We start from the raw sequence: 21,347 nt of genomic DNA on the forward strand, positions 1-21,347 counted from the left end.
TTAATAAAAGTGGCTCCTAGAATTTTAGAGTACATATATTTTTCAACAAATAGCAAAACTCTTCCAATAAATTAAGATTTGTGTGATTAAAGTGGGTTCAATGGTTTGGGAGAGGGCAAAGGGAGTTGATTATTTGAGGTCATACCCGAAATCAAAGCAGACTATGTCATTATCCCAGCATTTATTTCAAGAGCTTCATTTCTTTATAGGCAGTGTCTACTGGTTCCTGCTGTTGTCCTATGATTCTGACGTTTTCCTGTTGCTAAATAGGTATTTAACCTTGACATACTCTGAACACCTAATATGAATAAAGGTGCGTACATCATCAGAGGAAACCATGAGCGGCTTCAGAATTGCAGGGTTGACAAAGTATGATAGGAAGATAAAATACCTGTTTGTAGTTCAGTTGGGAGATAATCTTTAGGCACATTCTAATTTTAAAGAAATAGGAATCTTTGGGCACATTACTGCCAGTTCTTTTTATTACTTAGCATATGATTAAAGCCCTGGAGTACCCCATTGTCTGTTTGAGACTTATTTGTTCCTTTATTTATTCATCCCTTATACTTCAAAATAACAAATATTACTAATGCAGTATGGGGAAGTATTTTTTTTCAGCATTATAAGTTAATTTCATCATTATGTGTAACTTTAAAGTTTTTATCCCAATTTCAGCATCTATCTTACCATTATAAAGAGAATCTGGGACAGGGGGATATCCTGCTAAGGAAGACCAGGGAATCTTGTCTTTAGGCAATTAATTTAACTTAATTTTCCAAAATGACTTCAGTGAAGTACTACAAGAAATGAGCTGTATGTTTGTCTGTTCCTTTCTTAATAATGGCGTCTGTTGAAACATATCAACCAGGTGTTTCTTAAACAGAAAAAGCAACAGGTGTGAACTACACTAGAAGTCATTTGTCATGAGATTATAATCTCCTTTAAAACAAAGTCTAAGTGTGCTGTAACTCTACATGCTCTACAGATTTGCTGGTTGAAAGGCCAGCTGGCACCTTAGCTTTAGGATGTTCCCCAGTTGCTGTGCTACATCTTTCCATGTCACCCCTTTACCTTCATCACCCCATTCCACAAAGAGGACCAGTGGGGCCAATATATGTCAGAACCACGGTCCCGGGTTCTTTTTAAATACTTAAAAATAGGGAACATTTAAATAATTTGTAAAATGTTCCACCTAATACTTTTACTAATTTTTTCCCATCAAAGCAGTCATTCTCAAACCAGGGTGATTTTTCCCTTTGGAAGAATTTTGACAATGTCTGGAGACATTTTTGGATGTGAAAAGTACAAAACTAGCAAGGGGTGCCAATAGCATCTAGTGTGTAGAGGGCAGGGATGCCGCTGAACATCCTACAATGCACAAGACAGCACCCCTCAAGAAAGAATTATCCAGCCCCAAACGTCAATAGTACTAAGGTTGAGAAACTTGTCTTTAAAGTTTTGAATATTTATAATGAATCTGTTTTTCTTTCTTTTACCTTTTTTCTCAACATCTGAGTATACATGCTTCTTCAACAGGGTCATTGTTGGTAGGAACTGCTGTCTTGGCTGCTCCCCTACATGCTGCCTCCCTCAATTATCAACAGTGACTTCCTTCTGAAGCTTTATGATAACTCAAACTGCAAAATAAAATTCAGAGAATTAGGCAATGTATCTCATCCTGCCCCAATTGTCAGTATAGATTAGATATTTCGTGGGTTTAAAAAAAAATTCATTACATCCAGAAATAGAATACTGCAAAGCATTTCTAGAAATGAGAGGATGACGTCTTGTTTATTTTAGTGTTTTTTTGTTAATACTTCCTTGTTATCTTTTTAGATGATATCTTTATATATATTGCAAAAATCTAGCTCAAAATCAATGTAAACATATTTTAATATACATTTCTTTTGGAGGGGTACCTTTCTCTTGACAGGCTATAGGCAGATTAATCAAATTACATGTATATAATAATACCCTGTGAGTTTCAGAGAATCCAATCCAAGACTAAATAAACTACCCATAATTGAGTTGTATCCACAATCATACTCACTAATGGTTCACCAAGCAATGAGACAATGTAGCAGCTGGACATTTTATAAACAGAGGTTGTCTATAGATGATACCTAAATTACAATGGGATGGGTCAGTATTCTTAATGCAGGGAAGAACTTTACGTAAATTGCACTGCAGAGAGAAACATAGGGTTCAGTACAATGCAGCATTTCTTGAACATTGTCCCCCAGTTGCTGTGCTAGACTCTGGGAATGCAGACTTAGTCAGTGTAGCTATCACTCCCCTCATGCCAAGCACTGTTCTAAGTGTTTGCTGTATTTATCTTACTTAATCCTCATATTAGCCCAGTTGGGTAGGTTCTCTTATTATCCTCGTATTGCAGATGGGAAAACATACTGCGAAGACAAAAAAACCACACAGCTGGTAAGTGACAGAGCTGGGCCTCAGTTCCAGGAAGTCCGACTCCAGAACCACATGCTGCGACAGGGATGTGACGTGGGGTCTTCAGAGAGGGCTCAGAGCAAGTTCAGGTACAAGTAACTGCTCATGTGCCAGGAACTGTTTTAATTTCTTTATACATATTATCTCATTTTTAAGATAGGTATTGATGAGGCAGGTATTGATGTTCCACATGTAGATGAGAAATCAAAGATATAGAACTGATAAGTAGTGGAACTCCCACTTCATTGGGGCTGACATTGGTGCACATTAAGCACTCCATTAATTAGATCATGATCATTTTTGTGATATAGACCAACTTCAGTGGATGCACAGAGTATTTTGTCTTACTAGGGAAATCTAGGAAGCCTTCATGAAAGAAAAAGCTGGGGCTCTTAAGGTTGAGTAGGATGTCTGTGGGCGGCCAAAATGGAGAACATTCTACATAGAAGAGCAGAAACAGGCATGGGGGCATTGAGGTTGTTTGCATGGCTAGAGCAGTGACCTGGTGTGGAGAGCTGGGGCACAGGGGTAGGGCCCAGCACATCAGCCATGTTGAACCATACTCATTATCATAGTCTTAAATACCAGGAGACGTGTATTAAGTGGATAAAAAGGAGCTGTTGAAGTTTTTCAAGGTAAGGCTTGTGTTTAAAAGCATAGATGTTGGCCATGTGAAGGGAAGCTGGGAAGGTGCAAAGATGCTGCAGATGGCTGGGAAGGAGGAAGAAATGGTATAGCTGGTATAGCCTGGGCAGAGCAAGGTTGTGAGAATGCAACAGGCAGAGAAAAATGTGGACATAGAAATGTAGGACCTGGAAAATGAATGCTGTGGATAAGTAGAAAAAGGAGCTGAAAATGACTAAAATTTCAGCATTAGTACTTGAATGAGTGGAACACATTTAACCAAAATTGGGAGTAGGTTTTAAGGAAAAGCAAACAGGTTTGGTTGGTTGTGCAAGGTGATCAGGAGGCAGGAGGTAGTTCTGGAAGGTCTTAGAGGATTTTTCATGCAAGGGAGGGTTTTTTTTTTAATTTTTTTATTGGAGTTCAATTTGCCAACATATAGCATAACACCAGTGCTCATCCCATCAAGTGCCCCCCTCAGTGCCCATCACCCAGTCACCCCAACCCCCTGCCCACCTCCCCTTCCACTACCCCTTGTTCATTTCCCAGAGTTAGGTGTCTCTCATGTTTTATCACCCTCACTGATATTTTCACGCATTTTCTCTCCTTTCCCTTTATTCCCTTTCACTAATTTTTATATTCCCCAAATGAATGAGACCATATAATGTTTGTCCTTTTCCAATGGACTTATTTCATTCAGCGTAATACCCTCCAGGTCCACCCACATCGAAGCAAATGGTGGGTATTTGTCATTTCTAATGGCTGAGTAAAATTCCATTGTATACATAGACCACATCTTTATCCATTCATCTTCCGATGGACACCGAGGCTCCTTCCACAATTTGGCTATTGTGAACATTAATGCAAGGGAATTTTGACTTTGTCCTACTGGCATAGCATTTCTCGTCATTAAACAAGAAAATGGGCTACATCTAGGTATATATAGAGGGGGAATCCAAGAGTGGCAAAAATGTAGAAAGGAGACCAGACAGCTATTGAAAGATTTGAGCAAGAGATGTTGAGTCTGAACTGGGGTCCTAGCAGGTAGGATAGAGGACAGAGTTGAGAACGACTAGACACATTAAATCATGACTCAGTGATTGATTGGATTGATTCTCAACTGTCTTCTGATTTCTCTTGCTTTCTTGCAGCACTATTGGATGTGAGAAGGAGCTGGTAGATAGGGACATGTTGGGAATGCAAATATGGCACTCTGCTGGGTTTGATGTAGTAACTCCTGCCCCTGGGTTAGTCCCAGACTGGGAAGATTCCTTTTCTAGAATTCCTGGGTATACATGGGCTTGTTAAACCTCAAGGATGTGTCAGAGACTGCCAGTACATTGATTACTGGAGAGTCCGTCTAAGAATTAGGCCACATAGGAGCAACCAAGCGAATGATGGAAGGAGAGAGACAGCACTTTGATTAATTATTTCAGGTCCCTAGTTTACATGGCTTGTGCTATATTTCTATTGGACAACATGCGTGCAGCCAGTGCCACTATAGACTTCTCAGTTACATGAAATAATCCAGTTTCTTTTTCCCTAAAGGAAGAAAAAAAAAAAGGTGACATAGAAGTAGGAAAAGAGGTATGAGAGGGGTTCTAGAAGCCAAAGGGAGTTTCAAAAAGATCCTGGTCTAAAGTAGGTATTACAAAGGGGTTGGGTAAGTGAATGTTTTAGCAGTTGATTGAATTATTGGTTGATAAAATTCTAGAACAATAGTTTTAAACTAGACTATGAATCAAATGAAAATGTCTTTAAAATACAGATTACCAGGCACCACTCTTGCTTTCTGGGTTGATGAGTATATAGGGGGCAACTATAATTGATTGCTGGGTGGGTGGTGGGTTATCATGCATTGTGACATAAGTGGGAATAAAACAAGTATCTGATGATACAGTAGGGGAGATTTAATGTATCTTCTGGTGTATGTTTTGGTAAGTTGTATTATGAACATTAAAATTTTGTGCACCTTCTTAACCAACAATTATATTGCCAAGAATTTATCCTAAGGAGGTAATCATAGATGTAGGGAAATTTATCGCTAATGGATTATAATGTCCATGGCTAATGCTTATTAAGTGTGTACCACATGCTAGTTACTGTTAGAAGTGCTTCATGTGTATTAACTCTTAAACTTTTTCCCAACTCTGGATACTACTATTGCCCCATTATTCAGTTAAAAAGAGTAAAGCACCAAGAGATTAATTTGTTCAAGGTTTCATAAAAAGTGGAGGATTCAGAGCCTGAACCCAGCACCCTTGATGGTTATGTCATACCATCTCTCCTCACAGCCTTGTTAGAAAAGTCAAAATCTGAAAGTAATCTAAAGATCTGTAGTGTGACATCTAAGAGCACTGTTGATTCTGAAATCAACACAACAGCAAGCAAATCATCCAGGAATCAGACTCTGAAAGCAGTCTTTACCTCCTCCTGACCCCATTGATGATCACAGCAAATCCCATCATACCTCACATCCCTGGCGAGGTCAGCTGGTGCCGAAAGGGAAAGCCTCTTCAGCCCACGATGACTCACATCTTTATGGCTCAAAGCATTTCTTGATCTGATCCAATTCTGAGCTTCTGCCATGTGTGCTCAACCTCCCCTCATAAGCAGCAAACTCTTCTGTATCTTCAGCATCTTCTCTGAACATTTTTCTTCACTTCATTAGTTTCCTTTAACCCTGGAAGCCCCCATGGGCCCAGATTTCCCACCACCGAGCAGAGCTGGGTTTTTTTCCCCCTAATACTTTATTATAACATTAAATTAACATTTGTTAAGTGGAGTATGGGTGCTGGATGGTAAATCAGGGTTCAGCAACAGATCCCAGGAGAAACTGAGATAGTTGCTATTCACAGTCCTGGAAGAGGTACATGGTACACCTTGAGAGGGATCTCACTAGGAGTCAAGGCAGGATACAGGCAGAGACGCAAGACCCAGAGTGCATGCTTTTGTTAGGGTCCATAGGTAGAATGCTTCAAGGTTCCTGGGCCAAGGGAAAGTTGGTCAATCCAACCAAAAGGAGTGAGGTTTTAGTATGCTACGTGGAGATCTTGTCTGAGGGGTACACAAGGCTTGATTATAAGGGCTGTTGGGAAAATGGGGAACATAACATTCCCCATTGGGGAATAACATAACATAACATCCCCAATGGGGAACATAACATTTGCTTGTGACTGCAGAATACTCTGTAAGGCTTGCCTTTGCATGAGGGGCTAGTATGAAAGGCCCTGCAGGCTGTTTGGCCAAACAGAGTAGATGCTGCGACTGCAACAGTATGGTGTAGCTTAGCTAAACTTGACGACCCCAGAGACCCCAGGGCCAGGTAGTTGAAAAGGTGACCCAGTAAGTATCACTGTGCCTTCCAAAGTATTACTCCCTCATTTCCCCTGTCAACACCTGCCTGCCCACAGTGAGTTGGCCAAATTGGACTCAGGCTGTGACAGAGATGTGCAGGGAACCTTCTCTCTCCCTCCTGGGTCATCCTCACCAGTTTATGGTCTAGCTGCCACCCCCAGCTGTGTCTTGACTTGGGACCACCCTATTCTGCTCTTGGTTTAAAGAACCCGTTTTATGAATGCCTACTCCTTGCTACCTCTATATCCTCCATGAGTTTTACTCATTTTGTAAACTATTTAAAGGTTGTTAAATACAGAAAAGTGCAAAGAATGTCACAGAAGTGCCCATGTACCTGCCACCCACAGTGAACATACATGAACTTTCCTATATTCATTTTTATTTTCAAAGAATTGAAAATTGAAGATAAAACTTATATCTATGCATATCTCTCTCCACTCCATCTCCTTGCTCCGGGAGATCACTGCAGACATGAATGTAACATGAAACCAAGCAATGTTTCAGTTTCTTTGCTCGAGATTTATTTACCCATTTCCCCTTTGGGTGGACATTGGTTATTTCCTGTTTTTCACTGTAATAAACAGTGACTCAAAGTATATCCTAGTATACATCTCTTTCTACTCAACATACAAGAGTTTCTCTAGGTCCATGCTGTCTGACACGATAACCGCTACTTCTATGTCTCTTGAGCCTGTGAAACGTAGGTCGTCTACATTGAGATGTATAAGTGTAAGAAACTCCCTGGCTTTTGAAGCTTTAGTATGAAAAAATACAAAATATTTCATGAATAAGTTTACACTGATTACAAATTGAAGTATTTTAAATATGTTGGATGAAATAAAATGTCATTAAAATTAATTTTATCTGTTTTTAAAATGTGGCCACTAAAAAAACATGAATAATATATGGCTCATATACTTCTATTGGGCAGCATCACTCTAGGGTATATAAGTAAATTTGGCATCAGTGGACATGGTGTATGCTGGGTAAATTTTCAAAGTTTTTTTTTTCATTATGTTTCAGTCCCAGTCCTTTATATAAAGCACCCCTCCCACACACACACACCCCAGGTTCTTGGTAATCTTTCCTCTCCCTGAGCTCCTATGGCACTTAAGTCTGAATGTCTCATTTGGAATGTCAAATACACAATTTTATATTTTGGTTTGTCTTTTCAGGCTGCCTTTTCCCCTTTACATCAGGGGCCATATCTGATGACTTTGCTTCCCCAGCAATAAGCTCAGGACCCCACAGGTTAGAGCCACTTAAATATTTCAGGAAGGTTTAGATGCTCCTGGTATGGGACCTGTCTGCTTTTAAGCTGTGACTCGTCCTGAAATAATTTTATCTTATTCACCTAGAATATGCCTCCAGTTTCTTGTGCATCCAGGCTTCACTCTGCTCCTCCCTAATATGGGTAAATTCCCTGGGAAGTAACATGAGTCTTCTCTCTGCTTCCCTTTCTGTGAAGTAACTACTGCCCATGTCTTTCCAATAAACTTCTAGCTTCTAATCGGTTCTGGAGTCTTGGTAACTGGTGAGGCCAGGACCAGCTTCACATGTACAAGGTCATTTAATTTAGTCAGATTTATAAAAGCTTCTTGTCAAATGACATCACCTTCAGCCATTCTCCACCAGGCTGTACCTGGTTCTAGGAAACATGGCATCATGACAGCTTCCTGGGACATAGGAAGCAGCAGAACTGCAAAATACAAGGGCAGAGAGGAATTAAGCTAGAGGTGAGTAAACTGATGAAAACTCAAGCTGTCCATACAACACAGACAAGCCCCTTCCTCAGAGCTGGAGCTTTGTATGTCCCTGCAGAATATCATTTGGTGAAATAAAGTAGTGGTTTCTGTTCCTCCACTGGTGTTTGTTCTGGAGGAAAACCTGAGAAATGAGTAAATAGCCACAGAAAGATTATATTAAAGTTGATTTGATTTTTATCTAGACCTACCAGTTGGTCAGAATTGTCTGGGTAGTCTCTTAAACATACAGATTCTCGGGTTCCATCCCAAGCCTACTAAAGCAGAATCTTCAAGGGCAGGGCCTTGGAATCCACATTTCAACAATTTTCCCAGAAGATTCATTTGTAGCTATTTCAAGAGCTGGCATTTGGAGTCACTATTCCTACCCTGGGAGACAGACTCACTGCTCAGATATAGAAGGTTTAAATTAAACATCAAGGGAGAATCCATATGAAGCCCAAGGGGACAATGTGGGATAGAAGCTGGGGGCAGTAGCATATGAATGGGTCTGGAAATCAGCCCGGGGAGCACCTGCTTTAGCGTCCTGGCCTTAAGCAGAATGCTTCCGATCTGTAAAGCTTCCCTACCCCACCTCCAATCTTTCTTTAGACTTTTTCCATTTGACACTCTCAGCCCAGGATGACTAAGACTTTCAAGAAAATGATTTTTCCTTGCCTATCCAAACTGCTCAACAGTAGTCATCGAGCTGGGTTTTATTTTACATGCCCACCTCCCAAATGTGCCTTTTAAACCTCCAGCATGGGATCCTTGGGTGGCGCAGCGGTTTGGCGCCTGCCTTTGACCCAGGGCGCGATCCTGGAGACCTGGGATCAAATCCCATGTCGGGCTCCCAGTGCATGGAGCCTGCTTCTCCCTCTGCCTGTGTCTCTGCCTCTCTCTCTCTCTCTGTGTGTGACTATCATAAATAAATAAAAATTAAAAAAAAAAAAAAAAACCTCCAGCATTTTGTCTCATCATCACACTGCCCAGGACACAACTATATTGGTCCCTAACACATTCTGGAAGCTTATTATCTTTTTTACTCATTCTCCTTTCATGGTCCTGAGGTATATAATACCACAGTTTTTTGTGATTAGTTACTTACACACACACACACTTAAAGCTGAGTATGTTCTATTCATTCTTGAAAGAAAAGTGACACTGGTCCTTGGTTGTATCTCAATACTTTTAGCTTTAAAATGGAGTGTTACTACCTGCTATAAAACCTTAACTCTGAGCTCCTTTGAGAGTTTTGTAAATTATAAATAACTGAACTAAGATTTAATTCTGTACCTCTCAGATTTACTCATATTTTTAATTTGCTCTTCTGGGCTATCTCAGATTTTCATCTCTTGGTGCCAGGTTAATAATCCAGAGAGTACTTAGAAACCAGGATCTTCATTGCAGGCAAGGGGTCACGTGGCCATTCCACAATTTATTCATGTGTTGAATTTTTCCATAGAATTAATAAGACTTCATGCTTCCTTATTGATCACAACTAACTCACTTAGTCAAATCTTTCTGAGGAAAATCCAAACAGAACTCTGGACTCACAGCCAGAAGATGTGGGTTCTCCTCCAAGTGAGACTTTACTCATCTTGTGACCTTAGGCTCATCCCAAATCCCAACGCCTTTCTCACACCCTAACCAAATGAAGACATGAGCTGTTCCTGTCTCACAGGTCTGTGAAGAACTGATGATAAACCTACACAGGGCAGTACTTTGGAAATTATAAAACACCATCTGAAATAGGTGTTATAATTTGTTATTGTCATTGGAGAACAAGAGATGACAAATCTAACAGGAATACTATTTGACTTTATGTCATCCATAAAAATGAGTATAGGAACTTTTTAATAATCAAATTACCATGTGGTGACTTTTAAAAAGTATTTTGAGATGAGGGGAATCCCTTAGGAAAAATATCAAGAAGCTGGTCTTGTTTTATGGGCTTCTGACCCATATGTTGTATTTTCCTTTAGAAACATTTTCCCTTTCTTTGAAATCTGTGACTATTTCCAAGCATCATTTCATGTTAGTGCTTGTTTAATTACAGGGGTAGCCATGTTTACTTCAGTGTTTTTATTCCTGATTTGAGAAATATGGTCACATAGACGTAACTTTTATCATCAACAGACATACAGTAATCTCTTGTTAACTATTGCAGAGGCCAGGGAGGGTATCAAGATACAAAAGACATGGTCCCTATTTCTTAGGCATTTATAATTTAACTGAAAAAATAAGACATAGAATTGTCTGAATTGGCTGAGTACATAGAATTGTGATGAAAATACAGGTAGTAAATAGCTATGAAGGTATGGTCTGTGCTGTGCATGAGCAGAGTGTGGTGCACACTAAGGAAGTTAGAAATGGTGAAAGAGGAGGTGGACTAGGGAGTGGAAGTCATATGCAGAATTCTTTGAATGCCAGTACACTCTCAGCCATAACTTCCCCAAAATGGCTTATTGCTCCATCCTGTGGGACATCTTCAGAGAGGCCATATGAAACTAGTGCATCTTGAAATGACCCATGGAATGGTTAGGGGGTGCAAACAATTTAACTACTGGACCCTTCCTGTCTCTTGACTCGTATGGTCCCAGTCTGCTCTGTGAGGTGTTAACATCCCTTCACCCCTGAGTTGGGTCAGCTGAGTCAGAGCAGCAGTTGGATAAGCTAGAGCCTCTACATGCATCCAGTCCAGTGAGGGCAAAGGAGCAGGTTGGTATTGCACATGGGCCTGTGGTGGCTGTAGCAGCAGCAGGTGAGCTCTGTGACTATAGCAGAACCACTGCTGCTGGGGAGCGAGGCAGATGGTCATGGCCCACGCTGGGGAGTAGGGGCTTGCAAGCTGGCTCAAGGAGATCTGGGAAGGCACATGAACTGAATCCAGTCTCAAACTGGCATTTGGTGCAAGAGAGGATAGATGCTGGACAAAGAGGAAAAATATATCAATCAATTAGGAATAGGTCAGAGCAATCACTTGTGGGATGTGAGCCTCCATGGGAATAATGGGAGGTAGCAGGCACAGAGTTGAACTTGGACATATTTCAAAAGAAAAGCCTTCTGTGAGGGGATCCCTGGGTGGCGCAGCGGTTTGGCGCCTGCCTTTGGCCCAGGGTGCGATCCTGGAGACCCGGGATCGAATCCCACGTCAGGCTCCCGGTGCATGGAGCCTGCTTCTCCCTCTGTCTGTGTCTCTGCCTCTCTCTCTCTCTGTGACTATCATAAAAAATAAAAAAAAATAAAAAATAATTAAAAAAAAAGAAAAAAGAAAAGCCTTCTGTGAAATGAATATTCAAGGTAGAGGAAAGAGGAGAGAGATGATAGAGCAAGTATACACGTTCCTAGAGTGGACCAGAGGCAAGGTCCTTGAGGAGGATCATTCTCTGATGCAGCTCTTCTGGGTACATTGGATTATTGTAAGCTCTAGATTGCTGTGTTCAAGAAGTCATTTTGACTAAGTGGTAAAAGCAAAGAAAGTGCATCCTTCCCGTTTTACTTGTGGAGCCCATACCCATTTTATGAGTACAGTTAGGATTAGGATTTAGAATTTCTCAATTCCTGATAAATCCTTCCACCAGACTGTTTTCTGTACTTTGGTCCTGCTGTATTGTGTTATCACAAACCTTCAGTAATAACTGCAGAGCTGTTACTTTATATTCAAACCATTCTTTTGCACTGGGCCTGTAAACTCTGGTCACAATGGGTATTTCTTGGGTCTTCTCTGGTGATGATTATTTTTTTTCCCCATCATGATCTATCTTGTTCAATATCCTCCCCTGACAAGCAGACATAAGTATAAAGTAAGTTCTAATGAGCTCTTATCCCCAAGACTCTCTTTCCCCCCAAAAAACAAACAAACCCTAACACAGAGGCAAGGTAAACAGTTTGAAACTGGGCTGTCTGTCCAAATGGAGCTACAGGAAGACAAGGAGCCAAGTTTGAAGCCCTAGAAGGTGAGACAGGGGTGCCAATATTGAAAGAATCAAAGATAACATTGGAGAAATGAATCTGGGATGATTTCCAAACTATGCAGATGCCCGAGTTAACGTAGGAGGGTAGGACGCACAACTATATACAAACTCCCCTGTACTTTACCAACAGAATCAACAAGTATTTGCTCCCTACTCCCCTGTGAAAAATTACTAGATTATTAGGGGGAAATGCACTCCCTTGAAACCCTGGTGAAGGGCAGCATGAGCAAGAATGGACATTACAGTGTGGACATGGTGCACTGTGTGGAGCTAGCCCACAAACTACATGCCAACAGCTGCCTGACAGACTACCCCTCTTTGGAGGGTTCACAGCCCTTTCGTTCAGGTGATCCCAGTTCTTAATGTACAACAAGCATTTTTGTGGCTAGGTTTCCACGTGGTGGTCAAAACTAAATCTCTGCGTAAGCTGCTTACCTGAAATCATCATAATTTTCTGACCCACAGAGCTGTAGCTTTCACACTGGGCTAGATTTCTTTGGAACCAAGTTTATGTACTAACCCTGAAGAACTGTAACTTTGGGGAACAAATGACTGAAAAATTGAATTTGAAAAGGGGAGGGAAACAGATATGGAAGAAAGAATTATTAACTAGAACTAAGTTTCTGCCATAATTGATAGCTGGTGAATGCCTAAAATATGTGTACTAAAGATCATGCATCATTTGGGTGTTTCTGAGAAATGCTCTTATTGATTGAATGGGAACTGGGCTTTCCAGTGGTGGGGGGAACTATTCCAATGAACATGGTCATCTCTAATTTCCTTTAAAACTCTTCAGCTTAAAAGAAATTGAGTTTAAAAAATTACCTTTTCAAGGGGCACTTGGGTGGCTCAGTTGGTTCAGTATCTGCTCTTGATCCCAGCTCAGGTCTTGGACAGGGAGCCTACTTTAAAAAAAGAAAAAAAAGACCTTGTCGATATATGGTAGGTAACAGAGGGATTGTATATGTTTTCTGTAGTGTCCACTTCACTAATACAAATTTTTTTTTATTCCATTTAGAAAATGAGTCTAGCATAGTGTGGATTTGGGAAGCAGATGGATTTGAATATCAGCTCTGTTTTTCATTAGTTTGAGACCTGGGCAAGTTACTTAACCATGTTTATTTCAGTTTCCCCTACAAAATGGGGATGATAATAATTTATAAGTGTGTTATAGAGTTGTAAGAATTAAATCAGATAATACAGGCAAATGGCTTAGAATAGTATCTGACACCCAGGAGGTACCACCATGTGTTACTGAGCTGAAATTAGCCTTGTTAATTCAGTAAAAGGGAACAGGAAAGATTACTCAACTAATAAGCAGTGTAAACAAGATTTCAAAGAAGAATTGGTTACTTGCCTAAGAGAATAAGCTGCTTCAAGCATATTAAACATATTATTTTCCTTATTTAATGTTCAAATATGAATAGAGGTCACTAATTAATAAAGAAGTATCTTTATTAAGCAACTTCAAATAGCTTTGTTTCCATTGCTATATGTAGATGAAAGTAATTAAACTGCATGTTTAGAAATCTTCTACAAATCAATACATGTTTCTAAATGAACAAAATTATAAATTTCTTTGGATGAAGAAAAAGTATATCCACTCAGTTTGCAAGATTTTAATGCCTTATCTGTAAGATTTTATCTGCTACAAGGCTGGTTTAACAGTCCTCTCATTTTATAGGTAGAGAATTTGAAATACAGACAATTCAGTGACTTGTTCAAAATCACCCTGGGGATCCACAGTGAAGTGCACTATCCCCCAGTCATCTTCCCTCCCAAATCCATCTCATCCATTTTCATTCCAAGTCACTGCACCAACCATTCATTGACCCAAGCCAGTAACACAAGACTTCCTTTGATTCTTCATTCATTCTCATGTTTAGCAGAGATTCATGTCCCTAAAATTTATTGGACCCTCCTTGTGTCTCCTCCCAGTGTCACTGTGTTGGTTTCATTCCTCATCATCAGAATGGTATTTCTCTGGTAGGATTCTCAGTAATCAGACTTGTCTCTCCTCACAATCCTTTTTCCACATCACAGCTGGAGGGAACTTTCCATAAGGAAAATCTGCAAAAGCAAAATCAAAAGAAAGTAAAACAAAATTTTCTAAAATAGTATAGTAATAGAAGAGAACAGGAACATTTAAATGGCTCCCTGGAGCCCTCAGGATGTATTCCAAACTCCTTACATGACATTTAAGGGTCTTCCTGGGAGAGTCCCTAGTCTTTCACTTCTCTCTTTCTAGAATTCTCTGCTTCCACAATATTGAATTATTTGCAGGAATCCAAATGGGGCAAGCTGTGTCCCCTCTCAATGTGTTAACATCAGCTGTAATAGGATTGACAGTCATTTCCCCGCTAACCCCTCCTTATTTTTCTGGTTAAAATGTATTTAATGTACAAGATTCCCTCAGGTAGTGCCTGCTTCCCAGAGAAAATCATCTGAACCAGGTAATCTTTCTCCTATTATCAGATTTGGAGTTTCTCCTCACACCCCCTTCTCTGGAGTGTAAGCTTCTTGAAGGCATGGACCATTTCATGTTAACTTTTTAATCTAACAGACGGGTATTAACAGGTCTGGAACCTGGTTCTGGCAGTATCTCTTCTAAGCTCTTCTATTTAAACTTGCTTAAGCAGAGTCTAGAAGCTATTCAATGTGGACATCTAGTGGCCAAAGGGGGAAATGACTGTTCTTGAGTATTTGTATATATTGTTAATATACATATATTTAAGCTTCGCATATGTGCCTTCTGTAAAATTTCTATCACTTAAAGTAATTTTCCCCTGATAAACAACTACTCTAATAATAATAATAATAATAATAATAATGCCTTAATATATTACCATCTTACTAAATACATTTATATTCTCAAGTAATACATATACACATGGCAATGAGAGAGCATTTTGGTACTATTCTTTCTATTTTACTCTGAGCAAATTGAAGTTCATAGATATTAATTAATTTCCCCAAATGATATGTATCTATGTGTAGAAATTGAAGTTGAGGGGCACCTGGGTGGCTCAGTAGTTGAGCATCTGCCTTTGGCTCAGGTCGTGATCCCGGAGTGCTGGGATCAAGTTCCGCATGAGACTCCCATAAGGAGCTTGCTTTTCCCTCCACCTATGTCTCTGCCTCTCTCTGTGTGTCTCTCATAAATAAATAAATAAATAAATCTTTAGAAAGAAAGAAAAGAAATTGAAGCTTAATCCAAGACTGGCCTTATAGATATTCCCCTACTATAAAATTTATCACTCTATTATGATTTCTTTTATAGTTTATCTTTGTCCGCTTCCTAGTAAAGTGTCCTGGTATATTGTATGTGCATGATACTGGATTGTTGATAAATGTTCTAAGTGAATGCATAATCATCAAGTTCTATCAAAGGAAAGAACTTTCCTTGACTCAAGCTGATGCACAGAGTTAAGGCTTGGATACCCCTTTTTGCTTCCATGCATTTTATATGCTTTATCTTTGGCCTTGAAATATCCTCACCCTTCTCAACTTGATAAACTCCTTTCCATTCATCAATTCAAATACTGCTTTCTCTTATAACCTTCCTCAGTATTTCCCTAGGCAGAGGTCAGTGCTTCCTCAATTGTATCCTTCAGCTCCCAGACACAGTTCTGGATTAGCACATGTCACATTCCTGTAATTACTTCTTTACACATCTGTCTTCTTCTCCAGGCTGTGAGATCTCTGTCAGCATGTCAGGCAGAGTGAACAGTGGTGTCAAAGCAGCCAGCTTTGAATGTGACTGGCAGTTTGAGGCATGCCATCTATATCCCAGGGATGCAGCAAGATTAAAGCAGAGTTTCCATAATATGCCAATGAGATTAGTTTTTATAGACTTCTGTCTTCAAATTGGCATATGCATACTGCTTGAGATACAACTCTTCCTAATGGCTATGCAAGGACAGTTTTAGGAAAATAAACTCCTAAATTCTCAACTTTACTTGTATTTTCTCCTAGAAACCAACTCCCTGTAATCCAGACCCTCCCTTTCTCCATAACCCCTCTCCCACATCCCACAGAAAGATACACTCCTTACCTGTCCCAAATCTTATGGTGGGAAATTACCAGGAAGGGGTGGGAAGAAATCCCAGGATGCCAAGTCAAAATATTGATGAGGAAGCTGGGGGAGTGAATGACCAGTCAGGTGTTTCCAGTTATTTGCTTTTAACAAAGTTGTTAGTTGGTAGATCATTAAATATAATTTTTTGATAATCACCACTCTGTGATTTTTGGTATATAAATTCAGGACAGTTCAAATAATTGAATATGGAGGGTATGTTCATATAATCAATAAGAATTGAATATAACAAAATTCCTTCCATTGCATCTGGATATATGTGTGATAAAGAAATCGTTAACTTTATAAATAGGAATAGCAAGAGAATGTATCCTTTAATCTCACATTGGTAATAGTAATTTGTGTATACACAAATATGTGGTATATTCTTTGTGGTGAAGGAAAGCTACACTGATCACTTTAAGAGATATATTTCTAATTAAGTTTTTCACTTTTAATATTTAAAAAATATTTTGATCAACTAATAGCTCAATCTATAAGATAATTTTTTAAACATTTAGAACCTTGTTATCCAAGAAATTTAAAAATTTCAATTTCTAAGTACATTTTTTGTTGAAAATAATAAGGCAAAAAAATTAAAATCTTTCGGCTAATATATTACACTAGAATAAAATTTTTAGGGGAAAAGTTGGATGGAAATGTAAGTTTAAATGATTGATCATTGCTTGTGTGTGTTGATATATATCTGTATATTTACATAGACACACATATATACATACATATACATATACACATACATAACTTGGGATATAACTATGAAATCACTAACATATTTATGAATTACTGAATTTATTTGAAAGAATAAGGTGAGAGTTTTATTTTTAAATGTTTATATTTATATTATGCAACCCTTTATTTTTTTTTATTTTTATTTTTTTTTCCGATGCAAACACATGAGGGTTTATTTACAAGCTCGAGCCTGGGTCCAAGTGTATATGCAACCCTTTAAACTTAAGGTGAAAAAATTTAGAATAGCTTTTTAAATATATGGGAGTGCACAATTTTTTCAGAATTCCATCAAGGAAAGCAATAGGAAAGGAATATAATGGTAATTATATAGTTACCTTTAAATGTTAAAATATAGTTTTTGGCCTTCAACTTTTAGTTAATTTACCTTGAATATGATTTAATTCTTCTTAGGGACACACTTGCTGCAAATATGTTGTATTTGCAAATCCCAGTATACCCTACAGATAAATAAGCCCTTATTATTAAAGCAATAAGCCAGGATAATTTTAGTTGTCATTCATTCTTTTTTTCATTTATCCAGTAACTATTTACTGCTTATCTATATGTGTCAATCAGTGTGCTAGCAAGTAGGTACAAAGAAGGGAGTGACACAAGCACCTCCTAGAACTGACAGTCCACTGGATAAGAGAGATCATGTAATCAAGTCAAACAAATAAATTAGTCGCATGCTATCCAGGAGAGAGACAGTGCAGAGATGTGAGGGAGGATCCATCAGGGTGTAGGAGTGTGGTGAGTTTTTCCTCTTATTGTTTAGGTCAAAGGGGTTAGAGATTTTTTAAGTATAATATACTTTTTGACTAATAGTATCTAATCTCATTAGAGTCTCATTATGCTACTATCTTTAGGTTTTTGGTTTCCCTCTGGGAAAATTATCAGTTAAAGTAATGACAGTATCACTCTTTAGGTAAAAATTTAGTGAGGTGAAAGTTGATGCTTAGTTCTGAAGGCAGCATATCCAACTTGATATTTTCCTTGCCTTCAGAATTACTTAATATAATCTGAATGTAAGTCCATTATTTGTTGCTATAGCACTACTTCCTGAAATATTTCCTTCTACCATATTCCAAAACCCTGTCTTCTTCCAGTCACTTACGTATTTATTAAATATTCATGTATTCAATGAACATTTATTGAATACCACAGGCATCAGACATGGGGAATTATGGTGCTCCCCTCCCCACCAAATAACAAATCTGTCCTGGTTTATAAATGAATATTATCTGTATTCTGCCAAAGGCTTTCTGAATCTAGAATCTCTTCATTTTACACCATTACAGTGAAAATTTTATAATGCGAAGGAATTTTCAATTTTATGAAAACAAAACTAAAGTCTAAAGATATTGTATGAATTGCCAAAGTCACAGAGCTATTTAGTGGGGAGCTGGGATCACTCCAGGCTTTCTGGAGCCCCACTCCCACACTCCTACCTACTTATCTGGCACAGGTCTTATTTTCATTCTCTGTTAGAATCACTTTTTCTACAGTCTATCTTGATTCACTCATTCAACAAATATTTATGCCAGTGTGTTCTGGGGTGCTTACAATTTCATTTTCTCTCCAACTTCTGCTCATGACACCTCGTAGTTTTAATCTCTGTTAATGTCATCACTCTCAACCCATCACATAGGTTAGAAATCTCCAAGTTATTCTTGACTCCTTTCTCTCCCTCCCTCTTCACATTCAATAAGCTGATGGGTCTTGTTGATATTAATCACCAAATGTTCCTGGAATCCAGACTTTGCCATTCATATCTTTAAAAGTACTCTAATTCAGGCCCCGTCATTCATGCTTGGACGACTGTAGTAGCCCTCAAGCTGGTCTCCGTGCACTGGCCTGGGATGGGAGTTCTATACCACTGCAGGAATGAGTATTTTTTCAGAGTAAAAAGGAGGAGGAGGAGGAAGAAGAAGAGAACTTAACTGTTGTCACTTCACACTTAGAAAACATGACAGTAACAGGTTTATAATTCATCATTTTATACAGGAAAAGTGGTTTTAGTTTTGCTTTTTAAAGAACAAAGAAACAAAAACCTTTAGCAAGAAATCAAAAGCCTTTCTCCAATGGCCTCATTGGCTCCTTCTTATTATTTATTAAAATATTTTATTTATTTATTTATTTATTTATTTATTTATTTATTTATTTATTTATTTGACAGAGATAGAGTGAGAAGAAGCAAGGGGAATGGAAGTAGGACTTGATCCCAGGCCCCAGGGATCATGACCTGAGCTGAAGGCAATTGCTTCATGGACTGAGCCACCCAGGTGCCCTTCATCTGCTCCTTCTAACCTCCTTCTTTATATCCTCTGAGCCCTGGTACCTCTGATTCCTGCCATTTTTAGACCCTTACATGGTCTCCATGCTCTGGTACATAATTCTTAATTATTCCTGGAATGCTTCTCTGGCCTGGTTCACAAAGGCCCCCCGTTCTGTGACTCCCACGATGCATTTACACCTCTCACCTCTTACAGTTGTTTCCACAACTGGGTTCCCTCCAAGCATCTAGATTTCTGCATTTCTGTTATCCCTAAACCTCTGGTGTTGGCAAAGAGACTGGCACACAACTGTAGATGCTCAACAGAAACTTGTTGAGTGAATAAATTACTCTCTGGAAAGAGACAGGCAAATAAATAAATAATGTTGTTTAAGTATACGCAGAGAAGTCCTCACTACCTTGTCAGCAATCTTGCTCGAGAACAATTCATAGGCTGACATCTGCTTAGCAGAAAGGCTAACCCAGCCCCCTGCATACTTTTACCTTAACTTTGTCAGTTCACCCTTTTGAAACCCACTTCAGTTTCACCTTTAATCCTGAGTCAGACACAACTGAGAAAAGGTCAAATCAAATGAGACTCAGTGACTCTGTTGACTCTCTTCAGAGTTTCTCTCTGGCAGAAAGTTTAACACAGTAGCTGTATCATTGGGGCGGTGCTGGCTTTAGGGCTTTTATTTTTGTCCTGCTGCAATCCATCTGCCATTTGTTTTCTTTTCTGGGTAAATGTGTTTCCAATAAAAGTTCCTGGGGACTGTGAGGCATTATTCCTCTTAGATATGTCACTCTTAGAGCACCTTGCTAGTTCCAGACACTCTAAAATATCTCCAGTGGACAGTGTATCCTCTGTTCTGTCCATCTGCCCCTGCGCCATGTTATACTGTCCCACTTTCTCTTCTTACAGGGATCGTTTCCATTACCACCCTAACCGTGCTGGCCTATGAACGTTATATTCGCGTGGTCCATGCCAGAGTGATCAATTTTTCCTGGGCCTGGAGGGCTATTACCTACATCTGGCTGTACTCACTGGCATGGTCAGGAGCGCCTCTGCTGGGCTGGAACAGGTACATCCTGGATGTACATGGACTAGGCTGCACTGTGGACTGGAAATCCAAGGATGCCAACGACTCTTTCTTTGTGCTTTTCTTATTTCTTGGCTGTCTGGTGGTGCCCGTGGGCGTCATAGTGCATTGCTATGGCCATATTCTCTATTCCATTCGAATGGTAAGTTGAAACTGCAAATGCCCCTCCCCTAAACCCTTTTCAGGGTGGAAAATTCTGTGTGGAAGAGAATCAAACTCTTCCTACACGATTAATGGTTGTCTGCAACTAGAACAGTTCTAGGGACTTCCCACTCGATAGAATTGTGCATTGAGTCACTCTCTAAAAGACCAATGAAGAATAACATCTACTCTTTCTTTGCCACTCTCTAAACCACAAGGAGGAAGGAAAGGTATTCTAGACAGACAAAATCAGTAACAACCAAGAACACCTGCATTCTCTAGCACTCTTAGAATTAAAGAACTCTAACCAAGGAAATTCCACACTTCCCATAATTTTATTCATTCAAAGGTCACATAAACCCATGAGAGCTTAGTGCCCATATTTTGTCCGGAAATCACTTCTGAATTGTAAAGCACAAGAACAGACCATAAGCAGGTTTCCCATTGAGTGCTAGCAAGGAGTCTAGAGTGACAGTGTGGGGCACACTCCACATGCCAGTCTCCTGCTTTGGCCATATATGTTTTCCTTGCTCACTCACTGTATCTTCCTGTTTGTGTCTTCCTTCTTGAGAACCTCTGCTCATCTGTCTCCTGTGCACCCTGCTAAGTGCTTACCTTCTAACTTCCACCTTTAAAAAAAAAATCAAACTTGGCCACATGCATCACTTTAAATCATTACCCACTGCCCTCAACTTCCACATTTGAACTTACTTCAAACACCTATTTTGTAAAAATAAAAAAAAAAATCCCCACATCAATCTAATGATTGTTTTTACCCATGCCTGTAGTCAAGCTACAAAGAGGAGCTGGAGGAAAGTCCCTCCCCTGCCCTGCCCCAGATTCCCAGTGTCCATA

General features: G+C 39.4%; 1 protein-coding gene across 1 annotated transcript in view; it reads left to right on the plus strand.

The window, feature by feature from the left end:
- OPN3 (opsin 3) overlaps positions 1-21,347 on the plus strand; it is a 45,313-nt gene that overhangs the window by 11,800 nt on the left and 12,166 nt on the right. The window contains exon 2 of the mRNA XM_041751284.1: positions 20,174-20,493. Coding sequence (XP_041607218.1) covers positions 20,174-20,493 — 320 coding nt within the window. The remainder of the gene's footprint in view (positions 1-20,173; positions 20,494-21,347) is intronic.

This window comes from Vulpes lagopus, chromosome 1 (genome assembly GCF_018345385.1).
Source record: "Vulpes lagopus strain Blue_001 chromosome 1, ASM1834538v1, whole genome shotgun sequence".
NCBI classification, from domain to species: domain Eukaryota; kingdom Metazoa; phylum Chordata; class Mammalia; order Carnivora; family Canidae; genus Vulpes; species Vulpes lagopus.